We start from the raw sequence: 20,720 nt of genomic DNA on the forward strand, positions 1-20,720 counted from the left end.
CAACATAATATACTAGATTAAGATCAATGGTTCGATTATTTCAAATAGGATCACCAGGTGGAACTTGGGGCAAATGATATCATACTAATACAGTTTTTCTTGAAAATACTGTTGTTCCATGCCTTTTCTACGTAAAAGATAATGCATATGTTAGGAAAGAATCACTGTTAGCATCAAAATCAGTTGGCCACGGCTATTTTCAGATTCCATTCATTGTATATAACTTTGTAGACTGGTCTATTAAATTATTTTTAAAAGTCACATTTTGAATAATAGTGTCTTTGATAACTATAGCAACCACATCAATAATTGTCAAAAGTAAACATGGTCAGTTTGATCAATATCAAACAATATCATATACTGGTTTAACCTGCCTGTGAAAAAAAACAAACTATACTGAACGATATTTAAAAACACCTTTATTGTTTAATTTTCCATTCAATTAACTTTCAAATGATATATTATAGTATTGAATTATCTGTCATCTGAATATTTAAAACAGTCGTCTTATACGAACGAAAACACTCTTTTAACAACTTACTGTAAATATGTGATTGGTGTTAAATATAAAGTGATTTGACTTTAACAATTTTATGTATTCAAGAATAATACTTGAATTGAAATAACTATTGAAGAAACTGGCAACAATAGTTCTCACATAAGAATAATCTAGCTTCCTTTTTTAAGCCGGTCCTTATTTGGGGCTTTTCAGGAAAGAGTTTAACTTTAACATCAATTGCAAACAGAAATTTCAGAATGTTGTAAACATAACACTACATTCCTGTATTATTAACATTTTGGTTTTCCACGTGCACGAAAAACAATGTGTGACAACTTTGAGCAAAGCACTCTATGTTGAAAAATTATATGACTACTATCACTATAGTGAGACCAAACATTGTCAATTGTGTCAAATTTACGGACACAGTTCAAGGTTCCAGCGGAACAGACTTGCATCAAGGTTAGGCTTTGCGGTAAAAAAAAAATCGATCGCTTCATAGTAAACATAATATATTTCTTGATGAGGAGATTAGATAGATAAGACATCCAACAGTACACAAAACACAACATAGAAAACTAAAGACTGAGCAACACGAACCCAACCAAAAACTGGGGATGATTTCAGGTGGTCCGGAAGGGTAAGCAGATCCTGCTCTACATATGGCACCCGTCGTGTTGCTCGTGTAATTTCAAACCCGAGATGAAATGAGACACAAATACTACAAAATGGAAACATAATGTTTGAAATAGACGAATTCCTTTTTTTCACGACAAATAAACTGACTCTTTCTAGGATATTAGAGAACATAAAAAGTATTTCAAATGAGGATCAATTGACAGCTCAGATTGAACAAAAAATAACAAATCCAAACACTTTTGGCATGCTTTAGTGGTCTACAGACGATTAAAAGTGTACCATTCAGATAAGATTTTCGTTTATGTTTCTTTAAAATTCTGACATAAAATTAATTTGATGTGCACCGACGAAATATGCAAAGACAAATGTATACCTGTTGCTCAGTCATTAGGTTTCTATGCTGTGTTTTGTGAAATGTTGTTTGTCTGATTGTCTTTTTCTTTTTTCCATCATGGCGTTGTTAGTTTATTTTCGACTTATGAATGTTCCTCTTGCTAAAACTTAAGTAATGATCATGTAAATAATCGTAGTGCAAGCTAAGATTAAAAAAAAAACAGTAAAAAATTAGACAAATCATACACACATACAGCATATTTGTGAATAGGCAAATACCTTGGTATAACTGACACTGGTTTTTTTTATTTGGTAGGAGTCATATTATGAAACTGACTTGTTTCTCTAATTCTAACACGATTTATCCCTTTCCTGACCTGTTGATTATTTTTATTTAATCAACGTGTGGTTCGTTTGATCTCAGTTCTTCATTGGTCAAAATTCGTTTATGACGTCAAATATTCTTGCTTTCCTCTGAAATTCCTATTGTGACGTCGTGAAAAAGGGCGACCATGCCTGATGACGTCACGTACAAAGAACGCCTCCTTTTGCAGGTCGTTCGAAAGGACGGATTAAGATTGTCTGCATGTCGTCTAAAAATTATTAGAGAAATAGATTCCACCACTAAATCTTGTGCAATACGACATTTATCCACTCTCGACAGTTAACGACTCGCGTTTTAAATTTGAAAATTTAACTGTCTCGAGTGGATAAATATCGTATCACATTCGATGCAGTGGTAGAATCTATATTTATATACTGTTCCATCCTTCAGCCAGTGCTAGATATACATTGTAATGTTTAATGCATTTTATTACTGCAATCCAACATTAAGAACAAACAGAAGTAAATCTTGCTTGATGCAAAAGAAATTGTATGCTAACTACCAGTCATTTGACAGTGATCAAACAGGCATAGCAACGCTAAATGCATAAAGGAATATTTAATGGTATTTGTTTTCTTCTTTATGGATTTTAGCTTTTAAAAGTTTTAAGATGAATGATAAAATGTCTTTTTGCATAGATGATAACCTGACGAAATCGGATTCATCGTTCGAGGATCTGTTGATTTGGGCAATATTGGTAAACAGACCAAAACTAGCAACTATATTTTGGATGAAATGCAACAATCAGCTATGCAAGTATTGAATAAGGATTCATATAAGAGAGACAGCGATTATTCATATAATACAAGTAACACTTTGAATACAAATTTGGAACAATATCTAATAGGTCGTCATTATTGATTTTCATTAAACAAAAGAGTTTTCAAGTTTTAAATTATGATTTTTTTTTTTTTGGCAGAAATAGAGAAAAGATACCTAGCGTTAAAAAATTATCAACGACATAGTAAAATTAAATTTGATTGTAGAGTCTTCCTCTTGCATGTTTAATATTTGATTTTGCTCTTAAAGCAATGCCGCGTAGATGTTCATGCGATGCATTATTGTGAGTTGTAGAAAAGTATGATAATAATGTACTTCATTTTCATTTTAAAGATTGGCCCAACCCTGAAGTGTCAAAAGTACGTTTTTTTTAAATATTGTTTTTTTATACAATAAACCATTATCCGATAAATATGGATTTAAAAATCAGGAAATATAGGAATGAAATCCGTTCGTATATGTTCTCTAACAGAGTTATGAGGACGAACGACTGAAATCGACACTACGTTTTACGGTCACCATCACAAACTGGTTGACTAATACGATCAATGTGCATATATCTCAACTCACAAGCAATGTGTTTTGGTTGTCTTAGGTTTTGAGATGAAAACATAGTTTTCTAGCATGTAAATTAATCGATTATGTCCTATTTTGTTTTCTGAAAATAGATTCATAAGATACCAAATGGACATTCAAAATCATAAGTGGAGACAAACTGAAAACCCCATGCCAACACAATATTGAAAAATGATGAAAAGACAAACAACTGTCTGCAAAACACACCATAGAAAAACAAAAACTGAGCAACACGATCCCGAAAACACCAATGCTCCGGAAGGGTAAGCAGATGCTTCTTTACATGTGGCACCCGTAAAGCTTCTCGTATAAGTACAAATTCGGTGAAAACTCTTCGGTGATGTCGTTTTTGAGGAAAAGAAGACGGAATTGTGGTTACGACAATTAGAACATATCTGCTGTCATGATGTCCCATAACGGTGAACCAACTCATATTGGCAAATTTTCAAAAGGGTGACTTCACTTCTACCACTTGTACCCCTTGATTTTGATAGTGCTCTTGTAAGCAGCAATTCTATGCCAAGGAAATCATGATAGGAAAAGCAAGCTCTGAAATATTGTTTCAACTGGGAGTTGAGTGTGGATTCGCACAGCGGTTGATACATGCGTAGCAGAAGACGCTTATCCCGTCCAGCTTCTTTTGGGCTTTATGCGGTTCCTCAAATTTTCTTTGTGTACCTTAATTTGAATCATTTGAATGGACTTAGAAGGCAAAACTTTTCGAAATTTGTTATCCTCAATACTCCTTTACTTCGTATTTGTTTTGAAATATTTAACTTTTTGATTCGATCGTCACGAATGAGTTTTTTGTAGACGAAACGCGCATCTGGTGTGCATAATTGTTTAAGCCTGGTCTATATGATGAGTTTATTTTGAACAGGGTTATTTCAGTAAGCTCGAATTTATAGACCTAAGAGGAGATGTAGGTGTTCTTGTCGATGTGTTTTTGTCGCCTGATATTTTTCTTATTAAATTGTAGTGTGTGCTCTATTAGCAAGCTGTGTGTACAAGAAAATGGCGTACAAAGTGAAAAGTGCAAGGGATCAGTCATTTTATGAAGAAATGATGAAACAGTCTAGGTATATTTTTTTTCAAAACGTCGAAGCAGACTTTTGTATGTAAAGAAACAAATATTAATTATCAAATATCGCAAAATGTATTTTAAGCAACTGATAATCTAACGGCATTTTTTGTGTTAATTTCTTTATACTATAATGATTATAGTTCTTGAAATGCTCATCCACGTTGGCTAGAAGTATAGGGTAGGGTTGAGAACTCACAAAACATGTTTAACCTCGCCGAATTTTTGCGACTGTCCCAAGTCAGGAACCTTTGGCCTTTGTTAGTTTTGTATGTTTTATAAATTTTGGTTCATTTATATGTTTCGGTGCTTAGTGTAACAATTTTTGCTGAAATAGTATACATTATTGTTTAGGAGCCAGCTGAAGCCTATCTCCGGGTACTAGACTCAAGCTAGCAGCCACTTTTAGCAGCCAATCAATTTAGCAGCCACTTTTTCCCAGCAGCCAATTTTGATGATATGTCTAAAAACCCAAAAACTATATCGGAGTCAAACGTTCCAAAAATCTCAAAATCTAAGTTAAATGTAATTTAACTGCGGAATTCGACAATTTCACGGCTTGTAGTGATTCTCAAAGGCTTTCAGTCCGTTTTAAATACCAATAATGATAGCAGCCACTTTTTTTCGAAATTCTAGCTACCAATACGATATATATTGTTTTTTTACGTCTAAATGACCAGAGATGTTCAGCCTTAGAAGTCAATGTTGGATAAACCAACTCCAATGACGTCAGTAACTGAAAGCACTTACTATCCTGATTTCTAAATCCCGGAAATTGTTTTATGACCCCTTTAAGCTGTCGTAAATTCTCGTTGTCCTCGAATATAAACCCTTATGTCAGTTGCATAATTCTTTATATAAAATATAGTTTTATCAATAAAACAAAATTTAAGATGTATTTTATATGCAATATTTCTTCAATCAATAAAAAAAATATCCTTAGGGCTAGAAACATCTAAAAATTATAAATATAAATATTTATGGAAAGCCCCCCTCCTCCCCCAAAGAATGTATAGTGAAAAACTTCCAAATTTGAACGCCAACAATTTTCGAATGGGCCTAACTCCCAAAAAATCATTCCAGTGTAGCCATCCCAAAGTTATTACCTTTCATTTGAGCCAGTCCGGTGGCGAACTTTACCGTACGGAGCTGGCGAGGCTTACCGAAAGAATGTAGGTTGTATACGTATTTTTTTCCTTAACAGCAACTTTGAACCCCAACAATTTTCTAATGGGCCTAACTCCCAGAAAATCATTCCAGTGTGGCCGTCCCCAAGATATTACCTTTCATTTCAGCCATGTCCGGTGGAGAACTTTACCGTACGGAGCTGGCGAGGCTTACCGAAAGAATGTAGGTTGTATACGTATTTATTTCCTTAACAGCAACTTTGAACCCCAACAATTTTCGAATAGGCCTAACTCCCAAAAAATCATTCCAGTGTGGCCATCCCCAAGTTATTACCTTTCATTTGAGCCATGTCCGGTGGCGAACTTTACCGTACGGAGCTGGCGAGGCTTACCGAAAGAATGTAGGTTGTATACGTATTTTTTTCCTTAACAGCAACTTTGAACCCCAACAATTTTCGAATTGGCCTAACTCCCAAAAAATCATTCGAGTGTGGCCGTCCCCAAGTTATTACCTTTCATTTCAGCCATGTCCGGTGGAGAACTTTACCGTACGGAGCTGGCGAGGCTTACCGAAAGAATGTAGGTTGTATACGTAATATTTTCCTTAACAGCAACTTTGAACCCCAACAATTTTCGAATGGGCCTAACTCCCAAATAATCATTCCAGTGTGGCCATCCCCAAGTTATTACCTTTCATTTGACCCATGTCCGGTAGCAAACCTTGCCGTACGAAGCTGGCAAGGCTTACCGAAAGAGTGTAATGTGGAGACGTATTTTTTTTCTATAACAACAACTTTGAAAATCTACAAATACTGGATGGGCTTAACTCCCCAAAACACATTTCAGTGGGGCCTTCCCCAAGCTGTTAACTTTCATTTGAGCCATGTCCGGTGGCGAACGTTGCCGTAGGGAACTGTACATAAAAACTGAAAAATGTGGCTATACTCATAATTGATAGTTAACTCATTCTTTGGGCGACTAGTGAAGTCATCATGTGCATTTTCCAACCCAGGTCTTCATATGTGTTGAAGATATGGATAGTAGTTTTCAATCTAACCACCTGTGGTGAAAAACTTTGCAATAGTGAAGAAATTGAAGAAGTTGACATATACGAGTTAGAGATACAGATTGGTATCACGAACATTGAGAAGTACATCTCAAAGAAGTAAGTCTGTCTAAAAATCAATCCGCATTAAACCCTCAAGCACCAAACTTCATATGCACTAACCCCAGCGTGCAAGAACATTAAAATCAACTCAGAACAAATTGCCTAAAATCAATCTACCTACTTTTGGCGGAAATAAACTAGAATGATCAACTTTTTGGGATACATATAATTCGGCCGTACATGATAATCCTTCATTGAGTGACGTACAAAGATTAAACTATCTGAAATCGCAACTTTACGGAAAAATTAGCCAGTGTATATCGGGAATGCAAATTTCTAGTACAAATTATAAACAAGCAATACAAATTCTACACGAGATTGTGGCCAACAACACAAAATTGTATACGCATACATGCAAAACGTAATAAATTTGCCTTCACCAACGCCCAGAACTAAAGGACTAAAATCGTTCACTGACACGATGGAAAGTTATATACGTGAACTAGAAGGAATCGGTCAATATCAAGAATCGTCTCGAAGCCAATTAATACCACTAATACTCAACAAATTTCCAAATTTAGTCAGACAAAACATTACTCGAGACCACGGTGATGATGATTGGGATATCTCAAGTTTACGCAAAGCAATAAAGTAAGAAATTTGTATACAAGAGGCCGCTAATGCCAATCATATTGAAACCGACACTATCTCAACCACATCGATCGTTGGAAACAGAAACTACAAATACAAGATGGAGGTCAACATGGTCTAAAGATAGTAACGACAAATGTACATTTAAGACAAAAAGACCGTGTTTGTTTTGTCAAACCACGTATTACCCAAATGAATGTAAATATCACTGATATAAACGGCCGCACAAAAATTGTCCAGGAAAAAAAGAGTTTGCTTTAACAGTTTCGGTAATCATAAGGTTTCGGAATGTAAGTCACAATATAGTTGCTGATGAGTTAGACACATCATAGTAGCATTTGCCGTAATAATTTACAAAATAGAAATTCCACTTCGAATGAAGATAAAGCATAATAATACGTATTTTTTTCCTTAACAGCAACTTTGAACCCCAACAATTTTCGAATTGGCCTAACTCCCAAAAAATCATTCGAGTGTGGCCGTCCCCAAGTTATTACCTTTCATTTCAGCCATGTCCGGTGGAGAACTTTACCGTACGGAGCTGGCGAGGCTTACAGAAAGAATGTAGGTTGTATACGTAATATTTTCCTTAACAGCAACTTTGAACCCCAACAATTTTCGAATGGGCCTAACTCCCAAATAATCATTCCAGTGTGGCCATCCCCAAGTTATTACCTTTCATTTGACCCATGTCCGGTAGCAAACTTTGCCGTACGAAGCTGGCAAGGCTTACCGAAAGAGTGTAATGTGGAGACGTATTTTTTTTCTATAACAACAACTTTGAAAATCTACAAATACTGGATGGGCTTAACTCCCCAAAACACATTTCAGTGGGGCCTTCCCCAAGCTGTTAACTTTCATTTGAGCCATGTCCGGTGGCGAACGTTGCCGTAGGGAACTGTACATAAAAACTGAAAAATGTGGCTATACTCATAATTGATAGTTAACTCATTCTTTGGGCGACTAGTGAAGTCATCATGTGCATTTTCCAACCCAGGTCTTCATATGTGTTGAAGATATGGATAGTAGTTTTCAATCTAACCACCTGTGGTGAAAAACTTTGCAGTATCGAAATGGGAGGATAGCGATTCCTGCCACCACCGCTGTGCTGCAAAATGAAAAATTGGTTATATTGTTGTGAGTTTCTGGTGCACTTTCCCATCCAGGCATTATTATGAATAAAAGGGGCTTGGACAAGCTTTCAATTCAACTAGCTGTATGTTAATCTTACCAGTAGGACACTGTATACAAAGACTGAAAATAGTGAAACGAATGTACGGTGGACATTTCAACTATTAAAAAAGAATAAAAAAAGAAACATAAACTTTGAACCCTCCAATCCCTAGTAGTTTCTAAGTTAGTGTACATTTTCTCGCATTATCTCTGCAAGCATGACCAGAACTGTTTAGTCACCGTACATGGCACAACTGAAAGGTAATAAATCAGAACAAGAAATATATTTTTGGGGGGTTAGAACCTTCAGGGAAATTGATGTGGTTCAAAGTTGGTGTTAAATTTATTTTTCACGTGTCCACCGTTCATTTTTTCGGCAATCTTCAAAAAGGAAATAAAAGGTAATAAATCAGAGTAGGGCCAAATGAAATTCTTTTTCGGGGGTTAGAACCTTCTGGGTGTCGTGAAAATGGGCCAAAAGACTTCAGAACATTATGTTATGTAATTGTTTCCCATACTTTCCCGCACTATTGTAATGTAACGTAGCGCTATTGTTACTTATCGCACCGCGGGTAATTTATTACATTGTGATTGGTTCAACACCGTCACGTGGTGACCCCCTTTAGATCCGTAGGGGGTTAGTAAATTTTATAGCGGGTTCATGACGTTACGTCTACTGTTAATGGTGACGTCATCTATTGATGTTGTTGTATTTCATAGTTTATTTTTCTACAAAATGCTGCAGAAAAAGTCTCGCGTGCGATAGATTCGTTATACGGTTCACTATTGATAGAGGGTGAATAAAATTACTAACCCTTTATGGATCCGTAGGGGGTCAGTAGCGAACCATATAACTTATAGTATCTACGCATCTTAGAATCATAAAGCATCTCAACTAGCAAGGCGATATTTTCTTTCACAAGTATAACAAATTTAATAGATAAATAAAACAAATAGAGATGGTTCGCAACTCATAACAGAACGAGCAGCACATCGACGAGCAGTAATAAAGCCTCGAAAAAAGGAGACCAGACAGAAGAACCGCAACAAGATGCTGTTAACCTGAAATCTATCATGGAATTAATCAAATCAAAGCAAAACACATTGTCCGATCTTAATGAGAAGACTACGGAAATTATTGAACAAGATTAAGACATCGACGAAGAAATTGAAGAAGTTGACATATACGAGTTAGAGATACAGATTGGTATCACGAACATTGAGAAGTACATCTCAAAGAAGTAAGTCTGTCTAAAAATCAATCCGCATTAAACCCTCAAGCACCAAACTTCATATGCACTAACCCCAGCGTGCAAGAACATTAAAATCAACTCAGAACAAATTGCCTAAAATCAATCTACCTACTTTTGGCGGAAATAAACTAGAATGATCAACTTTTTGGGATACATATAATTCGGCCGTACATGAAAATCCTTCATTGAGTGACGTACAAAGATTAAACTATCTGAAATCGCAACTTTACGGAAAAATTAGCCAGTGTATATCGGGAATGCAAATTTCTAGTACAAATTATAAACAAGCAATACAAATTCTACACGAGATTGTGGCCAACAACACAAAATTGTATACGCATACATGCAAAACTTAATAAATTTGCCTTCACCAACGCCCAGAACTAAAGGACTAAAATCGTTCACTGACACGATGGAAAGTTATATACGTGAACTAGAAGGAATCGGTCAATATCAAGAATCGTCTCGAAGCCAATTAATACCACTAATACTCAACAAATTTCCAAATTTAGTCAGACAAAACATTACTCGAGACCACGGTGATGATGATTGGGATATCTCAAGTTTACGCAAAGCAATAAAGTAAGAAATTTGTATACAAGAGGCCGCTAATGCCAATCATATTGAAACCGACACTATCTCAACCACATCGATCGTTGGAAACAGAAACTACAAATACAAGATGGAGGTCAACATGGTCTAAAGATAGTAACGACAAATGTACATTTAAGACAAAAAGACCGTGTTTGTTTTGTCAAACCACGTATTACCCAAATGAATGTAAATATCACTGATATAAACGGCCGCACAAAAATTGTCCAGGAAAAAAAGAGTTTGCTTTAACAGTTTCGGTAATCATAAGGTTTCGGAATGTAAGTCACAATATAGTTGCTGATGAGTTAGACACATCATAGTAGCATTTGCCGTAATAATTTACAAAATAGAAATTCCACTTCGAATGAAGATAAAGCATAATAAAGCCTACTAATGGAGATTTTCTAAGTACTACAGAAACATTGAGCATCGCTATTCATTCTGCACCTACCGAAATTCTACCAAAAACTGCCGAAGCGCCCGAGTGATACCATGACGAAAGTGCTTTGACTAACATTCTACTCATGGAAGGCACACAAAACTCATTTTTTTCAGGAGAAGTTTCAGAAAACTCCATATCATACCGAGTGGTATAGTAAGCAATCAAATTTCTGCATTTGTCGGGAAAGAAGATAAGGTACGCAACCTGGAGTAAGCGACAATATCGATTGAGACCGAAAGAAAAGAAAGAATTTCAATTGAAGTAATAATTGTTCAATAAATTGCCCCAACCGATACATATGAAGAAACGTGTAAACATCAACAGCTTGTCCTAATGTACAGCAAACCCATTTTAAAAAATTCCGCTCCGTGCAAAATACACATCGTGATTTGCATTCTACAAATAATTTGCACAACCGAGGCTTTTCTTCGGTATCAAATAGTAGTCAAAACGACAGATTAACTAAACTAAATTTACCGCAATTTGACGGATAAATTTAACAATGGCAAACCTTTTGGAATTCGTATGAATCAAATATTCATTTTAACAGTAATTTGACAGTGATACAAAAATTTAGTTTCTTGAAGGCCCAACTCCATGGTTATCCCGCTTAAATTATTGAAGGCTTTGCACTTTAATACAAATGCCAATTACACCACAGCCGTAAATTTGCTCAAAAAACGTTTTGGATCGCCCTACAAGATAACTTATTCTTACATGAAAGCGTTAATGGAAATGCAGAGCGTAGCAACAGTTTAAAAACTTGAAGCATATGTCCGGGAACTACAATTATTAGGTCTGACGCAAGAGATGTACGGAGCACTGTTAATTCCAGTAGTACTTGAAAAACTCCCAGCTGAAATTCGCAAAAATATCGCGCGAGAACATGACAGCGACAACATTTCTTTGATTGAATTATGCAAATCGATTGTAAAAGAAATCGAATTTCTAGAAGTAGGCCAGACTACAGATTACGGAAATAATCAGATGACCGCTACCTTTTTCGCCAGAGCAAAGTCGAGACAACAACCTCATTATGACCATAAACAGACAAAAGGGACACATACTTGCGTTTTTTGTGAAGGAAGATAGTGGAGGATAAGGTGATACGAGATGATGGACCTACAGCAGTATGCTCGAAAATTGGCAATTCATTGTCAGGACCAGTTAAGGATAACAGGACTTCATCAATTTCTCCCGTCCTTTTGAATATTATTTCAAGTCATCATATGAAGGAGAAAAGTTTTGAAAACTTCTGGAAGCTAGAACCACTTGGGATAAATCCAGGTGAAACAGATGAATATTTAAAGTACCTACATACATATCAGCAGACTTCACTGAAATTTGAAAATGGACAGTACCACGCCAATTTGCCATGGAAACAGGACCACCCTGACTTGCCATCAAATTTTTATATCGCTAAATCGAGAACAGAGAGCACAACCAGAAGATGTTTTTTGAGAACCATAGTTACTACATAAATATGAAGATATTATTAAAGAGCAAGAGAAAAGAGGATTTATAGAAAAGGTAAATGAAGACACAAATCCAGTCAAAACTCATTATATTCCTCACCATGCTGTAAAAAAGACTCAGCTACCACACCCATTAGAATAGTATACGATTGGAGCTGCAGACAATCGCCATACCATGCCAGCTTAAACGACTGTTTAATGCCAATACCACCAGTTCTTAATGATCTAACAAAATTCTGATGAAATTCCGACTCAACAAAATTTGAGTAAGCACTGATATCGAGAAAGCCTTTCTACATGTTGGCCTAGACAACAGTGACAGAGATGTAACACGCTTCCTATGGTTGAGCGATCCGAACGATCAAACAAGCAAAATGACTACTTACATGTTTAAATCTGTATTATTTGGCGCCACATTTCTCCATTTATCTTAAATGCAGCATTACTGAAATACTTAGATAAATACAAAACGGAAAATGCATCCACCATGAAGAATGATTTGTATGTTGATAATGTTTTGTCAAGCCTTGAAAATGAGAAAAATGCTCTTACATATTTCTGTGAAGCAAGATCGTTAATGTCAGAAGCTGGGTTGGATCTACGCTCTTGGATATCAAATAGTAGCCATCTCTGAAAATGTACTTGACAAAGACACCAAAACGAAAATACTTGGACTACAAAGGGATACAATTACATACAAACTTTCTTTTCCGGAAGTAAAATTGAACTAGGAAATCGGGAATATCACAAAGCGGGATATTTGAGGCCAGTCATCAAGGATGTACGATCCGTTAGTACTTTTAAGCCCCATAACTGTGAGTGCTAAAACATTAATGCAAGATTTATGGAGACAGAAAATAGACTGGGACAAACCTATACACTCGGCAGAACTACAACATCTATGTATAAAACTTTATAGATTTAAAGATAACATCAACTGCAGAAATTGAAAGGCACTATTTCACAAGCTCGTTAGTTATTATGGACCAGAATGAATTACATATTTTCGTCAATGCAAGTATGGACGCATATTGAGCATTATCATATATTTGTAATGGAAGACATTCAGCAGTAGTAATGGCGAAGAACCGTGTAGCACCACTAAAGAAGGTGACTCTTCAACAATTAGAAGTTATGGCCGCATTTATTGGCGCTTGCCTCGCTAGTAACATCAGAACTACTCTACCTATCAACAGAGTGGTATTTTGGTCAGACAGTAAAATTGTTCTACACTGGTTGAATACGTCAAGACAGTTAAAACGATTTGTTCAAAACAGAATTGATGGGATCCGAAATTTGACTGCACAGGATGAATGGAGATATTGTCCAACTAAAGAGAATCCAGCGGATTTACTGACTCGAGGATTGACTGCGGAATAGTGTTTTACAGAACGCACTCTGGTTTAACGGACATGAATTACTAACCGATGAGGAAGAATGGCCGACATGGATGTCAACACTCACAGATAGTACCGTATAATCATCCTTCGAAGAACACGAAAACAACGACGACCCAACAACAAAAAAAAAGAAAGTAACAGTCTAAATGAATCTGGAATTGACATTATTATTGACATTACTCGGTACAGCACTTTATTCAAAACTATCCGAGTGACCGCCTTTATTCTAAGGTTTGTAGCCAACTGTAAAATTCCAAAATTCACAGAGAAAACCCAACCAGCTTACAACTAGTGAATAACAAACATGTACAACATGCTCTAAAGATTATCGATCGTGAAACAGTTGAGACTATTTCTTGATACAACTGGAACTATTCGTTGCGGGGGAAAGATTCACAACGCACCATTGACAGAGACTGCTAGATTCCCTTATTTATTAATTAGAGACCACCCACTTACTCGATTGGTTGTTCTGGGTGTACATGAAAGATTGAAGCATTCTGGAGTATTAGCTACAGTAACTCAGATGTGAAAAAAACATACTGGATTCCGTGCATTCGCCAGTACGTGAAGAAGGTTATACACAAATACATAACTTGCCTAGAACTCAGCGGAAAACCATACATAGTACCTGATCCGCGGCCATTGACGAATATCAGATTAACAGATCTAGAAGCTCCGCCTTTTACAGACACTGGAGTGGACTTTGCAGGACCCCTGTACGTTAAGGACAGACATTGAAATGAGAGGAAAGTATTCATCTGCCTGTTTACGAGTGCTTCAACACGTTACAGTCATCTTGAAGTAGTACCTGACCTAACAGAAGAATCATTTATACAGTCATTTAGAAGATTGACTAGCCGTAAATCTCTTCTTCGTACAATGATCTGGATAATGCGTCTACATACCTAGCAGCAGCCACCACAATAGAGAAATTCACAAATTCATCAACTGTGAAGGACAGGCTGGCTTGCAAAAAATGGAACTACATGGACATTCATACCACGACGCGCACCTTCGAATGGAGGCTTTTGGGAGCGTCTTATTGGTTTGACAAAAACGTTTTTGAGAAGGACACTTGGTAGGTTATACGTCAGTATGGAGACACTTCAAACTATCATCACAGAAATTGAAGCGATTATCAATGACCGAACCCTAACATATATTTCTTCAAACATCGCAGACGAAAAGCCTTTGACACCACACACCTGCTATATGGGAGGAAAATAACTGCAACCTCGTATCCACAAACAGACAATCAAGATATAACAAATATTTGCAGTGGAAAATCGGATTATTAAAATAAAAATAAAACAAGCTGATCAAATAATCTCAAAACTGAATTGTGACTAATATTTTCAATGTTATTCAAATTTTTTTGAATGTTTCAGATATATTTTATGGTTACTGGACAATTTTCACCATTTACTTAAGTCTTGTAAAGATTTATGGTGTCAGTTGAGTTTAGTTAATAATGCAGTGAACATTTTTTTTATTAAAATATATTTAAAATAGTATATAAAGCAACTTAATAAATTTTAAAAATCACACCTTTGTTTTGTAAAACCAAGAATTTAATATAATCATGATAATAGAACTTCCATAGCAATCCTTGATAACCATTTAAAAAAGGAAATGTGTTTCAAAGTTGCAGAAAAAACTTATTTCAATTAAATTTAAATAACTTTTATCAAAATTAAAGACATGGCATACAAGAAGCGCTTTAATAAGGTTTAATCACCTCAGTACATGTGTGTTTTACAGGTAAAAAGAAAGCCCTTTTTTTCTTAAACTTGTGTATTACTTATCTAGTGAATTCAAAAGGCCTTGCGATTTAAGTTTTACAGGTTGTTCCAACTTTTAATGAATGCTAATTAGAAATTAATACTCTCTGACCAGGTGTGATCTTTTTAATGAGTTTTCCCCAAGCAGGAGGTATTACTTTATACTTTACCACTAATCAGAAGAAAATTTTTATCTTATTCTTTAATTTTTTTTTTATCCCTTTTTGATATATATTATATATAATATAATCCCAAATTATAATAAGAATAGATATATTTCTAATATAAGGTTAAACAATTTCAGTGATTTTTTGGCTGTTGTTACCTCATTAAAAAGATAATTATATAACTATTGTATGTAACCATGAAACTTATATAGTTTTTCCTTAGGAATTTAGGAAAATTAAGTTAAAAAAAAACACATGCCAAACAAGAAGCACCTTAATAGGGTTTTATTACCCTCAGTAAAGGTGTGGTTTTTAGTTAAAAGAAAATCTTTTTTTTAACAAAACTCTAAAACTTTAAAATTAATATAATTAAATTATTATACAAGATATTTTAATTTAACTATCTCTATTTGATAAATCTGAGAATCATGTAAGGATGTAAAAATATGTTTTTCTATATATCTTTATTTTATTGTGTCTGTTGTCATGTCAGAAAAAAAGAAATTAATTTTAACAGCTAAAATTAAAACAAAGTATAGGTTTTTTGGTCAAGTATGGTTCAGACTGGTCGAGTATTGTTCAGACCTTTGGTCGAGTATGGTTTAGACTGAAAAAATTGGTCGAGTACAGGTCGAGAATAGGTTAAGACTGTTTCAGACTGGTCGAGTAATAGTTCAGACTATTTTCAATGGCAAAGATAAGGGTCAAGTACAAATCAGTACGGTCTAGTATGGTTAAGACTGGGGTCGAGTAATGTCGAGTAAAATTCAGACCAATTCAGATTGGTCGAGTAAAAATCAGTACAGTCGAGTACAGATTTAGGCCATTTCAGACTTTTACTGGTTTGTAGTGATTTAAACTGTAGGTCGCCAAAGGTTGTAAACGACTAAATCAAATTATACAAATAACTAGAGGACTAAATCTTGTGTGCTGATTTAAATGTGGAATACTTAAACTTTTTTTCCCTCTCGTGCACCTGTTTGTACTTTACTCTTTTATTCAATTTATATCCCACTTGAAGGCCTCTGACAGACTGAGACTTTTTACATAAAAAGGGAGGCTTTAACTCACAGTCATGGATGTCAAACAGCGACAAACTCAGAGATTTTGCCCCATCTGAAAAGTACTAGACACAGACAAGGAGACGAAAATATTAAGTATGCACTGGAATACAGTATCAGATACACTCAGTTTTGCCGAAACGAAACAATTAAACAAGGACACACAATTGACAAAACGTGTACTTTTACAACAGTCTTCCGCTATTTGTGATTCGTTAGGACTACTCGTACCGATCACTATTAGAGCAAAAATACTTATTCAAGAAATGAGGGGAAAAGAATATGCATGGGACGAGACACTACCGAAAGAAATTGAAAACTCATGGACGATGTAGAGAATAACAGCTTATAGATAACTTCGAAACCTAAATTACAGAGTGACTATTTTGCAAACCATGACGAGGAAACTACCGAATCTAGTCTACACATTTTTTTATGCAAAACAAAAAGCATATAGAGCTTCTGTTTACTTGAGTAAAGGGACAGTGTCGACATTTGTTATTGCATAAAACCGTGTTGCGCCTTTGAAATTGATAACGTTTTGTTTTCTGGGGAGTCCGGCCCATTCGGTCTTTGCAGATTTTCAAAGTTATTGTTATAGAAATAAATACGTCTCCACCTTACACTCTTTCGGTAAGCCTCGCCAGCTTCGTACGGCAAAGTTCGCTACCGGACATAGCTCAAATGAAAGGTAATAACTTAGGGAAGGGCCCACTGGAAGGTTTTTTTTGGGAGTTAGGCCCATTCGGTATTTGTAGATTTTCAAAGTTGTTGTTATAGAAAGAAATACGTCTCCACCTTACACTCTTTCGATAAGCCTCCCTAGCTTCGTACGGCAAAGTTCGCTACCGGACATGGCTCAAATGAAAGGTAATAACTTTGGGAAGGACCCACTGAAAGGTTTTTTTGGGAGTTAGGTCCATTCGGTATTTGTAGATTTTCAAAGTTGTTGTTATAGAAAAAAATACGTCTCCACCTTACACTCTTTCGGTAAGCCTCGCCAGCTTCATACGGCAAAGTTCGCTACCGGACATGGCTCAAATGAAAGGTAATAACTTAGGGAAGGGCCCACTGGAAGGTTTTTTTTTGGGAGTTAGGCCCATTCGGTATTTGTAGATTTTCAAAATTGTTGTTATAGAAAAAAATACGTCTCCACCTTACACTCTTTCGGTAAGCCTCGCCAGCTTCATACGGCAAAGTTCGCTACCGGACATGGCTCAAATGAAAGGTAATAACTTAGGAAAGGGCCCACTGGAAGGTTTTTTGGGAGTTAGGCCCATTCGGTATTTGTAGATTTTCAAAGTTGTTGTTATAGAAAAAAATTAGTCTCCACCTTACACTCTTTCGGTAAGCCTCGTCAGCTATCATACGGCAAAGTTCGCTACCGGACATGGCTCAAATGAAAGGTAATAACTTTGGGAAGGACCCACTGGAAGGTTTTTTTGGGAGTTAGGCCCATTCGGTATTTGTAGATTTTCAAAGTTATTGTTATAGAAATAAATACGTCTCCACCTTACACTCTTTCGGTAAGCCTCGCCAGCTTCGTACGGCAAAATTCGCTACCGGACATGGCTCAAATGAAAGGTAATAACTTAGGGAAGGGCCCACTGGAAGGTTTTTTTGGGAGTTAGGCCCATTCGGTATTTGTAGATTTTCAAAGTTGTTGTTATAGAAAAAAATACGTCTCCACCTTACACACTTTCGGTAAGCCTCCCTAGCTTCGTACGGCAAAGTTCGCTACCGGACATGGCTCAAATGAAAGGTAATAACTTTGAAAAGGGCCCACTGGAAGGTTTTTTTGGGAATTAGGCCCATTCGGTATTTGTAGATTTTCAAAGTTGTTGTTATAGAAAAAAATACGTCTCCACCCTACACTCTTTCGGTAAGCCTCGCCAGCTTCATACGGCAAATTTCGCTACAGGACATGGCTCAAATGAAAGGTAATAACTTAGGAAAGGGCCCACTAGAAGGTTTTTTTGGGAGTTAGGCCCATTCGGTATTTGTAGATTTTCAAAGTTGTTGTTATAGAAAAAAATACGTCTCCACCTTACACTCTTTCGGTCAGCCTCGTCAGCTTCGTACGGCAAAGTTCGCTACCGGACATAGCTCAAATGAAAGGTAATAACTTAGGGAAGGGCCCATTGGAAGGTTTTTTTGGGAGTTAGACCCATTCGGTATTTGTAGATTTTCAAAGTTGTTGTTATAGAAAAAATACGTCTCCACCTTACACTCTTTCGGTAAGCCTCGCCAGCTTCGTACGGCAAAGTTCGCTACCGGACATGGCTCAAATGAAAGGTAATAACTTTGGAAAGGACCCACTGGAAGGTTTTTTTGGGAGTTAGGCCTATTCGGTATTTGTAGATTTTCAAAGTTGTTGTTATAGAAAAAAATACGTCTCCACCTTACACTCTTTCGGTAAGCCTCGCCAGCTTCATACGGCAATGTTCGCTACCGGACATGGCTCAAATGAAAGGTAATAACTTAGGGAAGGGCCCATTGGAAGGTTTTTTTGGGAGTTAGGCCCATTCGGTATTTGTAGATTTTCAAAGTTGTTGTTATAGAAAAAAATACGTCTCCACCTTACACTCTTTCGGTAAGCCTCGCCAGCTTCGTACGGCAAAGTTCGCTACCGGACATGGCTCAAATGAAAGGTAATAACTTTGGAAAGGACCCACTGGAAGGTTTTTTTGGGAGTTAGGCCCATTCGGTATTTGTAGATTTTCAAAGTTGTTGTTATAGAAAAAAATACGTCTGGCTATCACAGGGGTTCAAAGTTTCCCCATACGTACTTTTCGTATTAACTACACATGCTTTCGGTACTCCTCGGCAACTCCCTGCGGCAAAGTTCGGAACCAGACCTAGCTCATTTTAAATGTGTTGACCTAAGTTATTCCCCGCTTAAATATTTTTCTGGGATCCGTGCCCGTCTAACCACAGTTTTAATTATATGTCAATTATTTGTACTGACACATTTGACAAGGAAAATTTCAGTTTTAATTCAATGAGTTGGTAATGATGCATGCCGTACAAAATAGTCCACGCAGGAGTTTTGTGAAAATACTTGTTCACATTAAAATATAGATAACCATTACAAGTATATCAAATTGTTTTCATTTCATATGTACAAAAATAAATACTAAAAATGATTTCAGCAAAAATACTTGATATTTGAGGATGCCGAGTTTATGAAAAGCATGTATGTAACTTTTCTATCGTGCATTATATCTTTTTTATTGATTCCAAATTGGTTGGAATTGTATATACAACACGATTCCTTACAACTGCAAACAAAAAAGTGACTGCTATCATTATTGGTATTTTAAACGGACTGAAATCCTCTGAGAATGACTACAATCAGTGAAATTGTCAAATTCCGCTGTTAAATTACATTTAACTAAGATTTTGAGATATTTGGAACGTTTGTGCCTTATACAGTTTTTTTGGTTTTTAGACATATCATCAAAATTGGCTGCTGGGAAAAAGTGGCTGCTATCTTGATTGGCTGCTAAAAGTGGCTGCCAGCTTGAGTCTAGTTCCATTATCAATTTTATTTTTAAACATGTTTAACCTTGTAAGTCAAGAAATATTGATAAAATATAGAAAGCATAATGCATATCAAGTTTTTTTTAGATTGTTTGAAAGTAGAGCACTACATCTGCAACAACGACTGTATGAAGACGATGCTAAGCTTGCAATGGATTTAGTCATCACTGAAGAAACCGTTTGGAATATCACTATTAGTCCATTGGAATGTGCCCATGAAAATAACATGCTAGAATTCATTGCACACACTTCTGCACAAAGGCGTATTAACAAAATTTGGTATAATGAAATGGGAGCAAGTCTTGGAGGTTTCTGGAAGGTAAAACACTTTATCAACTTCTTGTGTTTATATTGGAAAATTTAAAAGATTGCAATGTCTTTGGAAAACTAATACCGATGGATATTGGCCTGTGTTCATTGAACTAGATAGAAGTTGGAATATATGCTAAATATCACGTTATTAAAAAATCGCTAATGTGTACATTTAAAAAACAAAAACTTGTATTCTTTATTTCAGTCAGGATTCTGCTTCGTCAAAATTATCTCCCCATTACGCCACCTACTTTTTATAATCGTAAAAATGGAAGCCATTGTAGTGATGACGCGCTGTCAATTTAGCTCTTGAAAACCGATAAATATATCCACATAG

The 20,720-nt window shown here is 36.1% G+C and overlaps 2 protein-coding genes across 3 annotated transcripts in view; both read left to right on the top strand.

Moving 5' to 3' along the window:
- LOC127734332 (uncharacterized) overlaps window positions 1-2,640 on the top strand; it is an 86,497-nt gene extending 83,857 nt beyond the window's left edge. Inside the window, exon 15 of the mRNA XM_052244178.1 lies at window positions 2,495-2,640. Within this exon, the coding sequence (XP_052100138.1) occupies window positions 2,495-2,619 (125 nt within the window). The 3' untranslated portion in view covers window positions 2,620-2,640. The remainder of the gene's footprint in view (window positions 1-2,494) is intronic.
- The window catches only part of LOC127734325 (transient receptor potential cation channel subfamily M member-like 2), a 571,123-nt gene that overhangs the window by 483,529 nt on the left and 66,874 nt on the right, over window positions 1-20,720 (top strand). The gene's annotated exons all lie outside the window — the stretch shown is intronic.

Source organism: Mytilus californianus, unplaced genomic scaffold (genome assembly GCF_021869535.1).
Source record: "Mytilus californianus isolate M0D057914Y unplaced genomic scaffold, xbMytCali1.0.p SCAF_3, whole genome shotgun sequence".
Taxonomy (NCBI): domain Eukaryota; kingdom Metazoa; phylum Mollusca; class Bivalvia; order Mytilida; family Mytilidae; genus Mytilus; species Mytilus californianus.